At 49.5% G+C, this 20658-nt stretch overlaps 1 protein-coding gene across 4 annotated transcripts in view; it reads right to left on the bottom strand.

Moving 5' to 3' along the window:
- Positions 1 to 20658, bottom strand: part of sano (CABIT domain-containing protein serrano) — a 232343-nt gene that overhangs the window by 39165 nt on the left and 172520 nt on the right. For all 4 annotated transcript variants that reach the window (XM_076369736.1, XM_076369735.1, XM_031977957.2 and 1 more), the window contains 2 exons: positions 10468 to 12300; positions 9908 to 10103 (listed from right to left, as the gene is read on the bottom strand). In XM_076369736.1, the coding sequence (XP_076225851.1) occupies positions 9911 to 10103; positions 10468 to 12152 (1878 nt within the window). In that variant the 5' untranslated portion in view covers positions 12153 to 12300 and the 3' untranslated portion in view covers positions 9908 to 9910. The remainder of the gene's footprint in view (positions 1 to 9907; positions 10104 to 10467; positions 12301 to 20658) is intronic.

Below are 20658 nucleotides of genomic sequence, written 5' to 3'. Positions count from 1 at the left end.
GGTGATGTTAAATTTTATCATCAATGGCTTGTGTTGAATAGAAAATGGTATTCTTAATGAAGAACTTCGATTAGTAATATGAAGACTACGTATGCTGTTTTAAATGCTAGTTTTATCGTACTTTGGGAAGTCCGTTTGTGATTATACCTCTGTACGAACTATTTACAGTTAATATTCGAAATGTTAATAATTATGTGACAGAAGGAAATATTGAATGCCATGTTCAGGAGGATCGAAACAGCTCGTAGACGTTCGGCTTCCAGTTAACCGGCGGGAAATATGGCGCAGAAGGGAATCGTGAACGGAGGGCTTCGTAATGAGAGAGTCGGATAGCTTAAATCAACGTGTTCGATTATTTTCAATAGGCTGATGGTTATGGAGATTCGTGATTGTAACGTGAGACCTCTAAGAGTGGCTCTCGGCAGATTACCGTGCCGGGATTTAGCGCTTCGGGTTAAGTACATTAGAATTTATTTGAAACCCGCGGCGCGAGGGATCGATAGATCCTTTCACCATGTCGCAACACGGTTTTTTTCTCATCGTTCTAACGATTTTTCCATCGATTTCGCGCGACGAGAAAGTGCAGTAGCTTCTTGACCCGCGACGCCATCTTGTAGGCGTAGCTTCGCTCCTAGTAAAACCACACTGTTCGTAAGCTTTAGTAACTAATAAGTAACTAATAAGTCAAGCTAATAGTACCTATATAGTTACTATTTAATAAAATAGAAAAGCGAGGCTTTAAGTATAGGTTAGGAAACTTTCACATTACTAATTCCTAATCACACATGAAACGAAATAAAGCAAGGATTACAAATATACATTGCCGATCGCACGTTTTCCCTAATAGTACAGTAACCTTTCCAAATTAAATCTCCCATAAAACACATAAGCCATAACAAATACTGATCTAATACCAATGATCCTTTATTTCCCACAACTTAACCGCAAACACACAATTACTAACTAAAGCCAGAAAACCTAACTAATAGAAGTATTCACTCCATTAACATTCTCCTAAACATTCATTTATTACTGTAATCTACAATAAAAAAATAATGGGTGCAATTTCCTAAACACAGTCCTCTTTAAAACGAGTCTAGACTACCCGACATCCTCTCTTCACAAAGTGATTCCGCCTCGAATTTGAGCGATTCTTCAACTTCAAATTTTCTGATTCTTTAATTCTCTTCGCCAGTACATAAGAACACGTCCCGACGCGACTGTGTTAACACGTTTACCATTATTCACGAATCGTCCCGACGGCACGCTCGGAATCGTATCGCCTAGGGAATCGTATTCGCGTCCCGACGAGCGAAAACAGCGGACGCATCCGCATTGCGGACCACGTTCCTCCGCGTTCCCCGTCGATCCCGAAGACGGATGCGTAGCGTGGCGTACGCTTCGTCGAGGCAAGTGTAATAAAGCCCCGCTCGGCCGCGAACACAAGGGAGCGGGCCGGCGCGGTGTGCGAGAGTACCCGGGTACCTACGTGCACGGGGCCCAAGGAGGCGAGCCGCGGCGAACACGCTGCCCGGAGAGTAATGCGCGCCAGTGCATAGTAGTAATAATAAAGTGGTAGTGGTTGGCACGTCACGGTCCAACAGGCCGATCAACCGTCCGTGCGCCGAGCCGGCTACTGGTCTCCGCCCACGCACAAATCTGCACGAACGCACACGCGCGCGGCCTCTGGAACGTCTCGCGACGCAACCTGAACCGTGAACCGATTTTTCACCGGGCTGTGCTTTTCCAGCGGTTCGTGGGCTCGGCTTGGAAAGGGTTTTTGGGTGTATGTCTGGTAGACTTGAAAGGGATGAGGATTGGAAGAGGTGCGTTTGTTGGATGGTGATTTTGGTTGACTGAAGGAATTTCGAGAAGTTGCTTGAGGACGTGTTCTTTGATTGAGAATGTTTGATGAGTTTTAGGGGAACGAGATGAGTTTGTTGGATGGTGATTTTGGTTGACTGAAGGAATTTCGAGAAGTTGCTCGAGAATGTGTTCTTTGAGAATGTTTGATGAGTTTTAGAGAAACGAGGTGAGCTTGTTAAACGCTGATTTTAGTTGATTGAAGGAATTTCGAGAGTTTGCTTGAGGATGTGTTCTTTGAGAATGTTTGATGAGTTTTGGGGAGGGGGATGCTGGAGTATTGATTGTTGAAGTTTGTTGAGATTTGGGATTCTTTGGTTGACTTGGAGAGGATTGTTCGAGTTTTGAGAAATGTGGAGAGGTGGTTGAGAATTTGCTTTTTAATTGGACTAGGATGTTTCGGTGTTGATTCATGTGGGAATCTGTAGAAGTTTGGAAAGATGTCTTTTGATAGATTTGAAGGGAATTTTTGATGGTGAATTGTTGGAGGAAACGTTTAGAGAATTTTGAAGAGTTCTGGAGGGGTTATTGAATAAAAAGATGTTACCTGAAGGTTTTATGGTTTACTTGCTAAATATTTGAATAATAAATTCGAAGCTAGATTATGTATGGTAAATGTCAAGATGGAAAGTTGGTCATCCTCACATTCGTGTACCACCTGAACCAATCCGATTATGTCACTGTCGTTGATGATATAACTACCGACCATGAACTTGTCTGCATTTGGCAGTGGGGTTAATGCTGAGGTGTTCCTCTGGCACGCTCAAATCTCAATTTCACTTTTATTGCTTAATTGTTATTGTTGCTACACTGATGCAATTATCGTTCTACTGTACGCTATAAACAGGTACCACGGAAAAAATTCGCTGGGAGAAAATAGTCATTTGCACAATGATGATCAGACTGCAGAATTTACAGAATCCATAGCAGCCCGACAGTAATGTTCCTGTACAGCAGGAAACAAAGAGAGCAAGACCAAAGCCCAATAATTGCATCTATACAATTACACCATTCGTAGTACGTGCAAATCCAAAGAAACAAATAATCCAACAGTTGGAAACAATCTTCAAATTACAATCGTAATAATCAAGGATTGAAGAAATTCCGAAAGTAACTGTTTGTCGGTTCCGACTGAAACAGTTATGGAGAACAGAAATGAGTCATAACTGTTGTGCTAATATTATATCTACAATAATAAGCCAACATCATTGATGAAATTCATTATTAACCCTTTGGGGACGAATGTCGACATTTTGTCGAGATGAAATTTTCATCTTCGGAATACTAAGTTGCAACGGAATGATTTAATTACTTGAACAGCAAGAGATCAGTGTATAGTTTGAGCATTCGATGCATAGCCTCCATATGTTGCAAGTCTTGTATACTTTAAAAAGTCTTTATTCAATCGAAGAGAATCATTTCCTAATCCTAAAGTAGAAACAAACTATAACCGAAATGCAGAACCGAAAAGATAACAATTATAGATCCGTTTCAAAGCCGATACACCGAATATAGTTACGCCTTATTTCGGTTCCCCGTAACTGTTACCAGAACTGAAACCGATTTCATAACTGTTTTCAATCCCCGAATGAAACCGGGTGACAAGAAAACCGCTCGTTCACCAGCCGAACCGCAGGTTTTTGTGAATCGGTTCGTAAAATCCGTCGCGCCCAGAAAAATCTGCCCCCGGTTAAATAATAATCATACTAGGAAGATACGCGCGGTAACTAGTAGTATCCCATAAACTAATCGACAGAACGAAGTCGCTCGTATATTGTCCATAAAATAGTGATAACAGGTAAAACGAAATGACTGTGCGCCGGTACCGTTAGCTCAATTTCCCTATTGCCGAGCTCGTTCGCCTTATCGTCTCGAATTATTATTAGCGAGGGGTAATTCGCGGATGGGACAAGAAAACGAAGCGGCAACGGGCGAACCTGTATTTGTTCTCTACCGGTAACGACGGCCTCGGCAGGGTCTACTTCTCAAACGGGCACCATCCTTTTCCGTTTCTCCTTTTCCTCCCGATTTCTCTCTCTCTCTCTCTCTCTCTCTCTCTCTCTTTCTCTCTCTCTTTCTCTCTGTTCGCTACGACGGACAACAGCGACAGGCACCGTGTCCGACCAGTCGTCGATCTTTCCACTCGCTCCAGCGGCCGACTCTTTTTCCGACTTTTTCGATGGCGCGCGTTACCACCGCCGGGCCCGACTACCGTCGTAAACCGATTATAAATCGTTGCCGGTCGAGCAACAGGGGCGAGGCGTGTCCTCTCGGAGCATCTTGTACGCGCAGGTATTTACCTGCCGAGAAGGGAGAGACGCGTGGGCGTGAAGGCCGATACCGTGTACTATCGGCCGCGATTTGCGCTCGACTCGAGCGAGCCGAGCTCCGGCTACAGCTAAACTCGTCTCGATTCACGCGTTCCCTCGATTCGCGATACCGCTGCTTCCAGCTGCAATTGCGCAACGATCCTCGACAAGAAACTGTTCCTACCCCTGCACGCAGTGGATGCCGAGTTTAGCTGTAGGAATCGCGTGTAAATTATTAAACCGACGATCTTTCGCGCTGCGAATGCGTCTATGGCGAAGTAATCGGTAGAAAGTAATGTGAAGATTGTAATATCAGCGGTATGCGAAATATATCAGCTGGATGGAAATTCGAAAATATTTAGCAAGGGAGAGTTGAGAGTCAGCGGATGTATTATTTCGAAGAAGAATCGCATGAAAATACATCATCCTATACTTTCTATTAGATGTGTCACTCTAGAGTATTCCTATTCGAATTGTTTAGTTTGGAATTATTCTGTACACGTACGAAGCGCAAATAACCAATTAGCCGTCGCCATCGAGGCGATGCCAGCAACGGTACCGAAACGTATCGTGTTCGCTCACCTACGCCCCAGTGGACGAAAAAACCGCGTCTAAAATCGTAGGAGGCGAGCCTCTTAAGAAGATGGTCCGCCCAGGTAGCGTTCTCTTCCGCCACGATTCACCTCTCCGTATTCTGTCCGTCCTATTCTTGTTGCGCGGGGCCTGGCAGTGGTGGCTCGTAAATGGGCGAAAAAGTCGCGTGACTCAAACGACAGCGGCGAACGGTGCCCACAGAGACAGCGAACTATGACGGCGAGGAGGCATTCTGGCTGCCAGCCAGAAAGGATGTAGGCAGACAATGGGACAGAGAGAGAGTGCCCACCGAGTAATGAGCGGACGACTCGTCTTTAATTTGCATCCAATGTACGGGCCGGTCATGCGTTAAATATGCATGAATTCGGGGACGAGAGTGAAAACTGGTAACGGCGTGTAATTGCGCTTGTTGCGACATCGGCTGCGTCGATCATTGTTCCTGGTTGTCACGCTTCTCGCTTGGCCCCCGCTGCGAAATTGATTGAATATATTGACGGAAACGATGTGGGGAGGTTCTTTCTTGCGGCGCGGTTTTTCGTCGCAACGGAGGCTCCAAAGGTTCAGCGTTGCTTGCAGCTGATTCACGTAATTGTTAGGTATCGTGATCATGTTTCACTGTTGCCTAACGAACTCGATGATTAAGTTATTATACTCTAGGATCTATTTTTAGAGGAACTTCGGAGGAACGGAATATTCCTTATACAATTGAAACTTTCACATTCCCATATTCGAAAAGCAGATTCGAATTCTCAAGAATTCCACGGGAGTACACGAACGTAGAATCCATCGAAAAGCGCCGACATCTGTCAACGTCGAACGCAACGAAACCGCAGTAAATTCCCAGAGTTTCCGCTCGAACATTCGATCCACTCGAAAAACCGGCGAGCGTGCAGCTCCGATCACCGTTTCCCCGGGAACAAGTGGGGTAAGGTTCCCAACGGCGGCGTAGCGCTCGCGGCGCGCGGCAGCTCCATCAATTTGCTAAACCTATAGAGAGGTGTCGCCCATAAAACGTTTTATAGATACCGTGGCTCGCTCGCCGGCGCATCGACCGTTTACGAGTTAATTACTTAATCAGTTGATTAGGAACTATCGAATGGTAGAGAAGCGGTGCACGAGCGGCGTTCCGGTTACCGAGCATGGGATCCCATAAGCAGCAGCCGGGAGAAAGAGAGATCCTCGTATGACACCGCGGAATCGATGTCTTCACTACGGTCGGAGGAAATCGCTGTCCGCGAGCTCTCGGTTGAGAAGAAGAAGGAGAAGAAGAAGAAGAAGAAAAAGAGAAAGAAGAAGAAGAAGAAGAAGAAGAAGAGGTGGAGGAGGAGGAGGAGGATGAGGATGAGGCAGAAGAAGCCACGCGACTAATTGCCCGTTCGGGAACCAGGGTTTCCTGCGCGGCAGCCCCTAACAGTACACCAACTTCCTGTCTCTATAACTGTATCCTGGGATTGCGAGAGTGTCCAAGGATCGAGAGGATTTCCCGGAGTTCTCTCCGTCGGATAGAGGATCGAGTTATGCGAGGGATTCAAGGGATCCGAGGACGAGGAGTCGGAAGATTCCTGTTCGCGATTTCTAACCCAGGAACGCTGAAATCGGTGCCCGACGATTTCAGTAGTTAACTTAGCTACCCAAATGTGTGCGTTCGTTTGAGTGTCCGTAGAAATCTTGTGTTATCACGAATGAACGCGGAACTATGAGAATAACGGAGATCAGATGTGATTTTAGAGAATTATCAACGCCGACATCGCGAATACCGGGGAATATAAAAATCGAATCGCGTAGCTGTTTAGCTGGTTGCTAACGCAAGCGCTCATAGAAGTTTTTCTGATGAATCCGAATCTAATGGTAGGTTGTTAACGTAAGCGTTCATAGAAGTTTCTCTGATGAATCCGAATCGAATGGCAGGATGATAACCTCGAGTAATTGCGTCAAGTGTATTGCAGCCCGTGCGTTTTCATCTTGGATTACAGATATGAGTCTTCGATAGGTGAGAGTTTATAGAGTAATCTGGCTGACCGGGGATTTTTATTGATTTCTGGATTATAAAGATTTCCTGTTAATCGAGTGGCTCTTCGATCGTGTCTCTTTAGCATCAGCGGGAATTAAGAATATTCGAAGAGCAGTCGTTTTGAATCTAGAACTCTTCAGCTAGTGTTCTATTAAATAAATTACTCCGATTATGCGGAATCGACGGTAACGATAAATCTCGTGTAAAGTCGATGATCTGCGGAGACGACTGCATCAGCACCGCTACGAATTCCAACGAAGCGGATTCGTTAGAATCGTCGAGTCCGTCGACCATTTTCATTACTATTTGAAAACAACCAGGTACGGAAACTCAAAACGAAGCTCGGTGGTTAATTAATAATAATAACGTTCCCACAGAAAAATTTACAGTAAACGATAAGAATAAACTTCAGTACTTCATAAAATCAAGAAAATCGTATATTACTCAATATCTACCGTTAAAAATCATAACTGATAACGCTCATCTTTCGGCCACTGATTCGACCAACTGCTCGCAACAGTGACATTACAAAAAATATCAATTCCCTGCTCTGTCCCTCTCGAGTGCTCACTTCATTACTTCACGAATATAACAGCACCGAATATCAATACGGTCTCCGTCGCGGCATCAAATGTTACGTCGACCGAATCCGTTCACCGGAGTCGCAAATGAATCTATAAATACGTTTCGCCGAACGCGCGCACTTACGGGTAACACCGATCATCCCAGAAGCGGAGGCTAGGATCGAGAAGGCAGAAGAAGTTTGTTTACCCTAATAAGCCTAGGCAACTCGAAACCAGGTACTCGACAACGGGGACGAAGAGGATCCCCGCTCGAGCGCGCGAGCGATAAGCATCCCCGCATTAAAAAGTTGTAACGAAGCTCGAAGGTTGGCATCGTTTCAACGGAAGGCAATACCAGTTCCCATTTATTCCTCATCATCGGCCGACTACCGGGCAGAGCGTCGACAGAAGACATTGCCGTAGGAGGAGCAAGGACAGCGTATCGACATCGGATTCCAGGACGGTTAATCGTTCGGCTCCCTGGCCGGGCGAACCCGGTTTCTCTCCCCCGAGTAATCGTAATTTTCGTAATACGCGATCGAGTTTCTGGCGAGAGCGCGGGCGGCTGCGAACACCGGTGGGGAGGCGGAGGGGCGGGGGTAACGAGGTGGAGGGAGGAGGGAAAGGGAGCACGGTGACCGGAAGCCACGGTTTGTTCAGCCGTTGAACCTGCTCTCGTTTAATTCCGTTCACGGAGCGGCTTCGAGGCAAACCAGAGCTATTATATCGCTGCACCGAGCCAGGACGACGTTATGTATCCCGAGGCTGTTCGCTCCGCGATCCACCCGTTCGAACTATCCACCGTTTCGTCTGTCTTCCTCCCGTTTCCCGATTCCTCTTGTTATCTACTTACACCTCCCCAGTGCTCTCTACATCCGTTTCGGTGATCGTGATGAGTTGTTGAATGGTGAATCGGTTTTTGGTCATTTCTTTGGTAGCGTTAATAATGAATTTTTGGTAATTTGGAGATTAGCCGCGGGCGGAGAAGTTTAAACGTTACAAACTTGGAATAGTTTTTCGATGTTTCGTTCGATATAAGGGGTGACTAAACACGGACACGGTTCGCTTAAAAAGAAATGTAACTGCTCTTCGTTCTAGATCGGGTAGATCGGACGATCAAACGAATCGCTGGAAAATGTATACATTAACCGTATGAATATTCATGGGGGAGCCTTGATGCGGATGAAGGATAAGATGTCCGGAGCACCAGCTGTTCCGGTACCGAACAGATGTAGATTACCCGTGCATTCGCGTAAATATATCTTTCAACCTAAAACCGTCCACTCCTCGAGTTCTATAAAATGCGCGCCGAGGTTGTTTCGCCCGAAGACGGAACGTTTGAACGGGAATTCGCGCCGGGGTACAATGTGGTCGCGTCAATTAGAGAAGTTCGGGTTGGAAGCGTACGCGCGAACCGGCAATTTGCACTCGGCGGGGCGACTCGGGGAGGCTAACAACAATAATTCGCAATAAGAGCAACCGCTTCCTGGATGGCACAGGTGCGTTTCCTAGATGCGGTTATGACGATCGGCGACCGAGGCAGCGGCGATTAAACGAATAAGGAGTCACGGCAATAGGGAAACACCTGCCCGCCTTTTATAACGGCCACTAAAATGCTTCGTTAAAGGATCGACCGGGCTCGGATCCTGTAAATTTAACGATTTTACCGGACAAAGTACGGTCTAACTGCCCGGTAACCGGTACGCCTTCCTTGTTGATTGCGGTCGGCGGCAGAGGAGGGGTTCTAGGACAGTGAGGGACGAGAGGGAGCGAGAGAGGGAACGGTTGGACAAGGAGCGAAGAGAGGGGTAGGAGGGGAAGGTTCTGTCGGCGGCCGTTCGACGTATCGTCCCCGTCCGCCAATAAAGTAGCGGCGGGAAATTAATCTCATTGGAAAAGAGCCCGTGGCTCTTGCCGGTCGCGTCGCCGCGCGATTTTAGCAACTGGCCGTTTTTACGCGGCGTTTACGAGGCGACAAAGTGCTCCCGACGCAAAAACTTGCGCTTAACGAGGGGATTTGTAGTCCGGGGTTTGCCGCGCAATGGTAAACGATTAGGCTCGCCGGCCTCGCGGCTCGTCCCCCCGTTCCTGCTCCGACCGGGATATAGGATCATTAATTTAATTTTATTCCGATCCTGTTGGTAATCCCGTGTAACTGGTGCCAGATTGCAATAAAGTTCTACTTTAAGGCCCGATAAAGCTCAATTCGATCGGCTCGCTGCGTACGGACGGGTCGAGTTTTTCTTCCTTTTCGGGGATTGATGAGACGACGTCGGTTGCCCGATGGAAATTCGGGGGAGTCCGCTACTCGGGGACTCTCGTAACTCGGGTGTGAAGATTTCGGCGACACGGATGGAGGGAGCGAGGTATTTCTCGCTTTTTTAGGGTGTTCATTCTTTTCTCCCCCTTTTTCGTTGTGAGAAAGCTGTCAGTTTTCTCTGTTCGCCTTTTTTCCGCGATAGAGCTACTCCCGTTCACTCTCTTTCCTGTACCAGGGTGCTATCGATCCCTTTTCTCTGTGAAACGGTTGCTGCTTCAACCTAGAGAATATTTAAAGCGGTACTTACGAGTTAGAGGTAGAGCGTGCCGACGCGTCGCGGTGCCACCACGGTGACAGCCAAGCGCGGTCCACACTTGGTCGGCGGTAGTGGCGCTGCTGTGGCTGGCGGCGGGGTTTCCGGTCTCGTGCAACCTAGGCCACTTCCACCGCGTAGCTCCCACACTAAATTCGTCAGTGAACGCGGTCTGCTCAGACGCCGCGATCTGCGTGGACGATTTCATAGGACGTTAACAAACTCGTTCCACTTCGGGTCAATATACTTCGAGGTTAGGCTATTTCTGGATAACGAGTGCCTCGAAGAGTATTAATCAAAAGTACGCAGCTTCTAACATCATTACACAATCTTGGTAAAACCTGGCAGTTAAGTGGAAATACATTCTATTCAATAGAAAAGAATCTATCGCAAGTTACATGTGCTGAAACACGTTCTATTTCATAGACAAGCTATTTGAATTACCCTCCTAAGCTATGAAAAATTCTGTAATTCGTTTAAAAGAAACGTCATCTCGAGCATCGACTTAATGAAGAAAAATTGACTATCCACTGGAATCGTCATCCTCTGGATACCTTTTTTCCGGCAGCTTAGCGCCAGCTCCGGAGTCCCCCGATGTCCTTCCACCAGAATGGCTCGAGTCCAGCGTGCCGTCCAACTCCATGGCCTGCTGCAGGTTCGTCAGGCTTTTATATCGTATATTGAAGAGCGGCGAGCCGCCCTTGTATCCCGGCGGCGTCTCCTTCAGCGGGGACGCGCTCTTCTGTCTCATCAGCGGGCGTCCGCGCTGGGTGCCGCTGTTCTTCACGTAGAGCTTGGCCAGTGGCGGCTTCTCGACCCTCGGCTGCGGCGCCTCTTTCACAGCGCGCCTCGTCCTCTTCTCCGCCTGTATCTTCTTGGTCGGTATGGTCTCGATGGGCGGCGGTTCCGGTCTGTCGTCGAGCAGAGGCGCAATCGTGACGGTGACCGGCGTCAATGGCGGACTCGAGCTCTGGTTCGCCGGCAGCGGGCTCTCGTACGGAGACCTGACGCTCTTGGGCAGTGGTGCGAAGCCGCGCACATAGTCGTAGATCTGATCGATTTCGTCGTACTCCTCGGTGCAGGCGGACGGCGGCACGCGGTTCTCGTCCCTGTATCCCGCGTGGCCGGACGACGCCTGGTGGCCGTTGCTGTGATAGTGATGGTGATGATGATGATGGGCCGCGTTGTTCCTGTGATGGTTCAGCGGCCCGTTGTCCGAGTTGGTCGAGGACCGCCTGAGGAATCCGGATCCGCTTCTGGTCTGCCTGGACGGCTTGCTCTCGCCCAGACGGCCGTCCAGCACGTGAGCACGATCGGCGACGTCCGCGACGAGGCGCGAGGCGCGCTCCACCAGCCTCGTGAACTCCTGCATCGACCTGAGCGCTTCCTCGTTCCTCGCCTTGACCAGTTTCAGAGGAGCGGCGAGCGGCAACGCGACCGCTGCACCCTCCCGCTGCAACGGCAACGCGAACACGTGTTCCTCCTCGAACGTGGACAACAGCCTCAGCTCCGGCACGAACTGCGAGGAGGACTTCAATCCCCTGGGCGGCTGGCCGTGCACCAGCCGCACCGTCAACGGCAGACGCTTGCTGAGCAATGCACGGGCGGTGTGCACGCCGCTGATGTTGTCCTCGCGGGCCAGCGCGCTGAAACGACCTCGCTGATCCATGCCGAGCAGCACGCTGTCGCCGCGACAGTCCACGCAGCGCAGGAATCTGCCGCGGCCCGGCAGACTCACCTCGCCCGCTGTTACGATCGTCTCCCCCGCTGCTAGAGTCCTAGTCCCCTCCGGTACCACTATCCCTGTATCGTCGTCCACTCTGCAGGCTATCCCGCGCACCGTCTCGCGCACCAGCGCGCCTTCCTCCGGGCATCTTCGGCACAGCTCGGTCACGGACTCTATACCGCGCACCGCGCGACCCTCCTCGCTCAGGATCTCGAAGTAGCCCGCGTACGAATCCGGGATCGCTAATCTGGGCCCGACGCCGACCACGCGCCGGCCTTCCTTGATCTTCACCGCCTGCGCGACGATCTTTCGCCGGCGTCCGGCGGACACCAGCAACGCTGTGCTCTGCAAGCTGGGCGCCGGCAAGGTCGGCACACCCAGGCCACCGTACTGGCCCTTCGTGATCTTGATCACCGCCGGGAGACGATACTTGGACACGAATTCGCGGAGGTACGTGGCCTCCTCGGCCCACCGTGCCGCCGCAACCACGATCTGACCGTCGGTCGCGGCCATCGCGGCGCTACAACGCCGCCCACCACCCTCGCGAGCACGGGCCCCGGCGCCGACGTCACCGTCGAGAGGGCCCGCTCAGGGCCCAGGACCGTCTTCCTCAACGCTACTGGCGCTCCTGGTGGACGGACGCCGCGTCTCTATGCTCCATCTGGAAATCAAACCGGTGGGGATTCTTTCGTTAGTTCCTTTTTCGATAGAGTTCATCGTTTTATTCTTATTATAGTGTAATTGTTTTAGTATATATTTAACGGGTATACGCTTTCCGCAGTCGAAACCGGAGAAACTTTAACAATGTGTTCTACTTGAATCGATACCGCGGAATTCAAATTACATTTCATTTTTCCATCTGCACTTCTACACTTCCCCGAACCTGATAAAACGCCTCATACAGTAATCCACGAATTCCTGTTCGATTCCAATTTCGATAAGGTCTAGAAAGGAAGCTCCATTCAAGGCAGTTACCCGCTGAAACGTTAACAGACGGTTCACAGCGGATTACGCTTCGGCAGAAAGAATTCGATTGAAAAACCGAACAATGGAATTCACTCCGGATCGACCGAACCGTGGCCCGGATACCGTTACTCCCTTACGGGGCTCGCATCATAAGCCGACGATTAAACTGAGACGGCTCGCGCGCCTATCTCGCGGTGCCCGGTTACTTAACGAGCGTACACTGCGCGCGGTCGGGCCCGGAGTGTACGTAAATGGGCGGTGCCGTCGATTGTTTCGGATTTCTCCAAAGCGTATATCTCTCGCCGGTGGAAAGTAACGATCGTGACTCGGCCATCGAGCATCGCGGACCGCATTAAACGATTCTTCCCATTTGGACGAATTGCTTCACGGTTATGCCCGCGATCGGCACGGAAATTCCGAGTCCTGGTGCCGTAACGCCGCTTGGGAACAGCCGCCTCTGCTCCAGAACCTATCTCGCCGGGCTGGATGCTTCCGTGTTACCTCCGGCGGGTTTCGACGTATCGGATATCGTCCGGGCGATTATATAAATCGCGGTCGCTCGCCACGGGACTCGATTGTTTCACGCCGGCAATTATCGCTTTCCTTCGCTCATACGCTTTTTCCACCCTTCATTCGTTTCGTTGAACGAAGGCTTCGGGCCGCGACTAGTTCCGAAGCAAAGATTCTGTATGCTAGGTTACAGAGTTGTGGAGAAATCAGGTAGAAGCAGCGATGGAAATCACGTTGAAACGGTGTTAATACTTAAATAGTTTGATTCTTCTGGCGTACAATAGTGCTATTGTATGTCTAAGTTACTAGAAACTTATTAGTTTGTCTTAGACGATAATAATTCCTATGCCCGAGACATTAGCAGCAATCTAATTACAATCTCCTTCGTGTTTCTAATCTCGTAATAATCTCCGTCGAGTTTCTAATCTCTCAATAATCCCTCCCGAACGTCTAATCTGCCAATCTCCTTCGCGCTCGACGCAAAAATGATTTATGAAAATCGTATTAACAGTACGAAGATAAGATTCCCAGTCTGCCAAGAATCCGTTCAACATCACCGCACGGTCGGAGCGACGATAATCGGAAGACTCGCGGGGCAGCGATGACTGATCGAAAACGTGAACATTCCAGCGCTAATGGAAGGTTGAAAAAAAGCCTTAAATGCCGACCCGACGTCAGTACCGTTCTCTTTGTCTCAACGGTACCATCGAGCAGCTTCCCAGAACGCTCGCTGTTCACCGGCTACATGAACCGGCGTTGGACCTAGTTTCTTACATGACAAGTTCTGCGAAGCGTGTTCCGCGCGACCCGTATTATCTCAATAACGACGAATCGTCCGTTTCAACCAGAGATCCTCTTCAATCTCGATCAATGGTCGCCTACCACGTACCGTCTGGTCCAAGCGTAAAAACGTGCGAGTCACCGTTCAGGTGAATCATCGTCGAAGACGAGTCCCCGCGCGTTGGCCCACACGGAAGTCCGATCGCGTCCCATTCTAACGATCCACGGGCAATTTATCGCCGCGGCCGTGTGAAAGGCCCATTCAGAGTGTAACGTGGCTGCTCGCCGAGGCGGGAGGGGACGGATAATGAAATCGCGCGGTGAAAATCGAGCCGTCCTGAAAGGGGGGCCCGCGCGAGATGGCCCGCAGCCGGCCCGAGATAAGGACTGTGGTGACCAATGACCCGGGGCGTCGTGACAGGCGCGCCTCTAGGAAGTTATTCGACACACTCCTCTGTCCTGCATTCCCCTACACGCCTCGTCCCTCTTTCACCGGCGTCCCTCCCCTCCCGCCTCTTCGTCTTCCACGGCGAAGATTCGAGCCGCGGCCAGGATCTCTCTGTGCACACACAGAGATTGCTCTTTCACGGTGGATTCCCCGTCTCGCGCGCACGATGCAAATTTGTATTGGAATTTTTGCCTGGGAAACGGTGCTTTGATCGAACGCAGGAAACCGTTAAGTTCCTTCGCGGCGTGCGTGTTACCGTGATAAGGCGATTACGCGATACGGGAACAGACGGATCGCTCGCTGTATCTGATATAACACCGCCGGGCCCCGCGGTCCGGCCCGCGCCGCGCGTCTTGGATCGATGGGAAACGCGGATTCCACGGTGGGACTGCGGCCGGAGACGTCTTTCTCGGACGTGGAACGGGATATCTATGTTCAGCGAGTTCTTAGGTTATTATTTTGGTATCGTTATTTTCCTGAACATTATCATTGGTTAGTCTTTCCTTGATTCTCTAGAGACCCTTGGCGAACACGGAATTTTCGCGTGGATTTCTTTGCTTGTCATCAGATTGTAGACCTTCCAGTAGATACAGATACCTAGAGAACAACTCGTACAAGTTCGGATCAAACGTTTGAAAGACAAGGTCTTCGTTTCAAAGACAAAGTTTGATCAAAACGAAAGAACACGGTACAACAAGGAAAGTATCAATAATGCAACAGCAATTCGCGAAAGTCATCAAAGAAGAAATTAAAAAACACCATCCACAGCTGCATTCCTTTTTGATTAAACTCCGATGAAAAGCCCAGAACATCGAACGCAACTCCGAAACTCGCATCCAAATCGGTTCGCTTCATCTTCGCACGTACCGGGTGTCTGAAAAGTGCTCCGCCAGCCGAAGGAGACGCGACCCCGCCCCCGAGCGAGAGTTACAGCCGAGGGTGGCGCCGATTAACCAGCCCGATCGTCCGCGTGAATCAGCTCCCTTGTTCCTCCCGCTCGGCCGTGGCGTCGCGACGCGACGATGGGATCGTTGGTTGCGCGATTTTTGCAGACGTCGCCGCATTCCGGTGCCGGGGTAGCGTTCCAGCGATAAAGGCGACACGAACGAGCCCCTGGCCGGCTGCCGGGGGGTCAGGGGCCCCGGTTTGTCGTCGCGCGTATCGATACGCGTCGCGATTACCGGTCCGCGGGGACGGTGGTGTGCGTGTCGGCGGGAAGGGCTGGAACGGGGGAAAGGAGGAGGGCACGCAAGGACAATCGCGCGGCGGTGGCCGGTGTCGAAATCGGCCCGACGAAACAAAAGGATCGTAGAGACGTCGGCGTCGTGGTAGCCGTGTGTACAGGCCGCGGAGCCACGGTGAAAGCTGCCTCGAGCTGCAGCATATAATTCGAGGGCATGTCGATAAATCAGCCGACGCGAGCGACAGAGACGGAGCGAGGTGGCCGACGGGGGTAGAGAAAAGGAGAGAGACCGCTGCGGACCGTCTCTCCACGGGGAGAAACAGAGAGACGCCGTGCGTTGCGACACACGCTCGTCTATTCGTGGGCGGCTCGTTTCTCCGTACAGCGTCGCTCGCGCATATATCGCTCTCGGATCGAACGGCGTCGATAGCTGCTCTCCACGCTATCGAGACGAACCTCGCCGATGCAGCGGGTCCCCTTGTTCCCTGGTTACAGCCGTTCCGTTTAGTTTTCCGTATGCGGCTCGCCGAGAGATCTTTTTATCGAACGAACGAGACTGAAAAGCGTCTTGTCTGATCGTCGATGGTTTCAAGGGATTTTCTAGTGAACATCGAACGATACGCGTAATTGGACGGAATATGGTAGGATAATTGTCGTGGTTCGATCTCGGATCGAAAGGAAAGGAAGTCTGGCTCGCGCAATCGCGTGAATTAATTTTGTAACGGAATAGTCTTCCAGGGCAAACGTAGGAAAGTAACAGTAAGTGGATCGAGATGGCACGATGGAAGCGACTGTGTGTCGACAGAGCAACCTACTTAGCTACCATTTAGTACTCTTCTTGTTTGTAACGCGCCTCCTTTTCTTGCCAGCGCATCTCCGGCATTTTTCCGCGCTTCCAACAGGTTCGCTGGTACCGAGCAACTATGTAATTGACAAAAAGCGACTAAAAATAATGATACATGGACCGCGAATAGGCGGACACGATGGAAACAGCTGTAACTCGCAGATGGGGCGACCTACATGCATATTTAAGTCCGCGATCCAGGCGAGCGATAGCGGAAACCGCGGGCTCGAGCTCGCCGCCCGATAAATCCGCGCTATTTTAATCGATCGACCTCCAAAATACACGTGCCCGCGAGCGCGAGGCTTGCCGGTTAATTCCTCGCCCAGCGTGTAGCAATAAAACATTACGATTAGATGCCGTGTTTCCGAGTTTGCGACACCGTTCGCCGGACCGTGGGCGTGCGCCGCGCTATATATCGCCATCGGACCAGATAAGTATCCGCGCCGGCTATCGGCGAATGCCACGATCCACGCAGCCCACCCCCCGAATCTTTAATCGTATTTCAAGAAACGATTCATATCTGGCTACGAACGAAATCTCGGGCTTCTATCGGACTGTCTCCAACGGCGACTGTCCCAACGCGGTCGAAGTTTCTCTAAGCGCGATTAATTCCTTGGGGATAACGATTCCAGCTGTCGACGATGAAACAACTGATGGAGCTCGAATCCGTATTATTCGACAGTTAGAATAAATTCATCTGTATACACTGCGTTTTATTTCTAAAATTCTGGAACAGCTTATTTCGCTGCATTCCTTTCTTATCGGAATATCTAGAGTATCTGCTGAACGTTTACATTATTCTTGATTGAAAAATAAATTTGACACTGAAACTACAGGACGAAGGAAGTTCCTGCGAAAAATTTTGAATGGAATTTGTGTATTTGTATGGATACAGGATTAGGAGATGCTTCGAATCTCAAGGAACGTGTTGCTCTAATTTCGATAAGAAATTAGGGATAAGTTGTTTTAATTGCTCGGTGGTTTTAGTGTTAAAGTATACGATGTTTGCACTTGTTAGGCACGATGTATAAGACTCACCAGGAAAGTAGTATGAAAATTTGTAGGATAAGTTAGCAGAAAAAATTCTTCGATAAAGGTATAGAAAATATGTCCATCGATTTTCGATAAGAGTTGATCGAGACCTGGTAATTTTGCTCTTGCCTCGCTACCTGCATTCGCGCTCTCGAGGCTTCGGTTTTTTTAATAATCCGCTTATCGCTTATCGAACAGGGAATTTACATCGCGGAGCAGAGGTGGTGAGCTTCTCTCGCGGTAAGCGATTGAACAGCGGTCGACACTGTCAGCTTCAGCCCGATAACGCGCTGAAAATTCCCGAGGGCCGCGCGCGGCATTAGTCTTCGTTCTAGTAATCACATTTCGAGCCACGCCCGCAAGGAATTAGCATAATCGGTGTCTTCCCACCCCACTACCGGTTCCCATCTAATCCCCGGATCTTTTCGGAGCTACGCGAGCGCACGTATCCATTTTCGAAATGATTTACGCTCGGCCGGTTCGCCGAGAGCTGAACGACCAGGAAATGGAGAAGAGAGTGGCCGAAGTTGGCGAGAAAATTGGAGAACGGGACGGCGCGCGGTTAGAACGGGGGGACGAGCAGGAAAATGAAATGAAGGAGAAGGATCCTGCTGCTTCCGTACTCTCGGATGTGAATAATAAGTAACTTCGAACTTGACGAAATCGAGAAATGATCGAAATCGATGGGAAATAGTGTATTCCTAATGGAAAAGAACGAATAAAGGAAGATCTAAAATAAATTAAAATAATAACATGGAACCAATCAATTAATTTATAAAGTCGACAGTATTTAAACCCGGTCAAAATTTTTACAAATTTCATAGATTACTCAAATGAATGTATAATAAATACCACTTTATTTCTAATATCCTTCACTCTGTATTATTGAGACACTATCTACATTCTTTAACCTCCTCGTCTCTGAATAAGTATTTTTTTAATTTTGTGAAAAAAAACTTATGGTAGCTAATCAAGGAAAACACGTATGTTTACAGCTGAATAGGAGTCAAGCTGTCAGCTATAAGCAATGATTTCCGTGTGATGCAATTTTCCTTTATCTTTAAGGCGTTTTCTAAATTTCCGGTAATTTATAATGGTTTTAAGCAACGAAAGTTAGGTTGTATATCGAAAGAAGCTAGCGCTGCATCTATCGAGGAACGTATTATAACGCGGCCCGTCTTCGCAGTCCGCGTCGGATGTGCCTAATTTCTCGCGACCGACCTGTCGGGACTTAATTAACCCAGGGTGGCGTTTCTCACGAAAAACTTGTCGTACCTGACTGGGCCCGCAATCGGTTTCGCAATCCAATTTCGCGGGGTATTAATCTAATTACGGGCGGGCACGTATGCCGCAATTGTGACGTGCAACTATGCGCAGCCGTTGGCGAGCGTTAGGGACCGTTTGCTATCGCGCTCGCGCGTGCTCCGTTTCGCAATCCCGGCTGTCGGCGGAGCTTTGACCGGAGAGAGAAACCCTGCCCCCGTGTTCCGCCGGGGATCTAGATCGATATCTCGCGATGCCGCGCGACCGATAGCCTGGACTATCGTGACGCTAATGACTCAAGGCCGATCGGATGTAGGTCGCTATTGACATTCCGCGCGCGCTGCTCGGTCAACCCCTCCGATCCGGAGAAAGTTTTATCGTCTGGCCAGCGGAGGACCGAGCCAATTCGAAATTGCTCGGGATTCTATTTATAGGAACCCGACGAAGGTAGGAGGATAACTGGATTACTCGAGTAACGAGAGTCTGTTGATCTTTAAAACATTGAAAAAAGAAAAGTATATGGCTCTCTTCAACGAGAACTATTCATTCTACGATCCGGGGCGATTGCTAAGCGTAAACACAGAAATTCTATATCACAGAAACAAAATGTACAAGCGAAAAGTTTCATTGGAAGCATAAAAATTCACTCAGCCGATGAAAGGCTGACTCTCGACGCTGTTCGACTGCGTCGGCCACGCTTTATCCGTCGACGTCTTAATCAGGGAGGCAGGAAACGAAGGTTCCCGAGCAATTCATCTCGACGCTGTCGAAGCTCCGCTTTCCGCGTTCTCTATTGCGAATGTTCGCGCGACGAAGGAAGGAAGAGAAAAAAAAGAAGAGAAACGAGGACGTATTTCGCATTCGAGTCACGCGACACTCCATCGCGATCGACATCGGCCAGGTAGCGACCCGCTATCCTGGCTGAGCTTCCATCAAACGTGATCCGGCGCAATGCGATTTATAAATCATTCGAAGTTTGTACCTGAGCATCCAGCGAGCGATTCGTTGGTTCCGATGCCGGTCAACAGCGACGAATCGAAGATCGAGGGTAATTCGAGCAAAACGTTTAGGAGCCCCTATCAGCGGGGCCACTTTCGGGTTCATCTATCTCCGAGATGGGCCCCGCACAATTATTCTTATTAGCCGGCGCGAGCACGTCTTTCGTTCGACCGGCCGCTCGTTAATTATTTCATCGTTTCGCGTGCAACCGCTCCGGCAGAGCGCGTTGCCGCGCGTTTTGCATGCGGCCCCGCTAATAACATACAATTAGTCTCCGAGCAAGGGCTTTTTATCGGGACGCGACGCAGATTTTCCTTCATCGAGAAAAGTGTATCCTCCGGTCGTCGTCCGTCGCGGATCCACCTGCTCGTTTCTGCTAATGCAGCGGATCTTACCAGCGCGTGGGTCGACGCCTCCGAGTCGGGTCCTAATGGTTCATGCTACTGGAAATATTAATTACCTCGGCTTGAAATTTACGGAGCTCTCGGAACGCGTTGATACCCCCTGAAAAACGCAGTATCGCGCGATCGCGGTGAATAATTTCAGTTTATTTCACGAACGACATTTATCCGGCCTCGCGACCATCGACTGGAGTGCCTGCAGCATGTCCTCTTATGTGCAGGAGCTGGACAAATAAACTTCTATGAATCCGCAGCAAAAATCGGAGAGTAACATCATGCTAATATCGACGAAGGTGTTTACGATTCATGTCGGTTTGTTTGAAGTTTCATACGTCGATAAAGGTATTCATGAATAACATAAATATGTAATAACATAACTCATGTTAAGTTTCATGCGGAACAGTTTTTCCCTTAGATGCATCTTAACACGTTCGCTGCTGATGTCGCATGTTTTCAATGTTTCATATTTTATCCAGAGACGAGTAAATCACATTTACCCTTTGTTTTCTATTGTAACGCTTGGTACAATGCGCAGAAAGTCGCGGAAATGATTATTGTTTGCATTTCGCAAAGACGATACGTTTTATATAATA

This window comes from Nomia melanderi, chromosome 8 (genome assembly GCF_051020985.1).
Source record: "Nomia melanderi isolate GNS246 chromosome 8, iyNomMela1, whole genome shotgun sequence".
NCBI classification, from domain to species: domain Eukaryota; kingdom Metazoa; phylum Arthropoda; class Insecta; order Hymenoptera; family Halictidae; genus Nomia; species Nomia melanderi.
The sequence above is the reverse complement of the archived record's forward strand: the minus strand, read 5'-3'. Positions and strand labels throughout refer to the sequence as shown.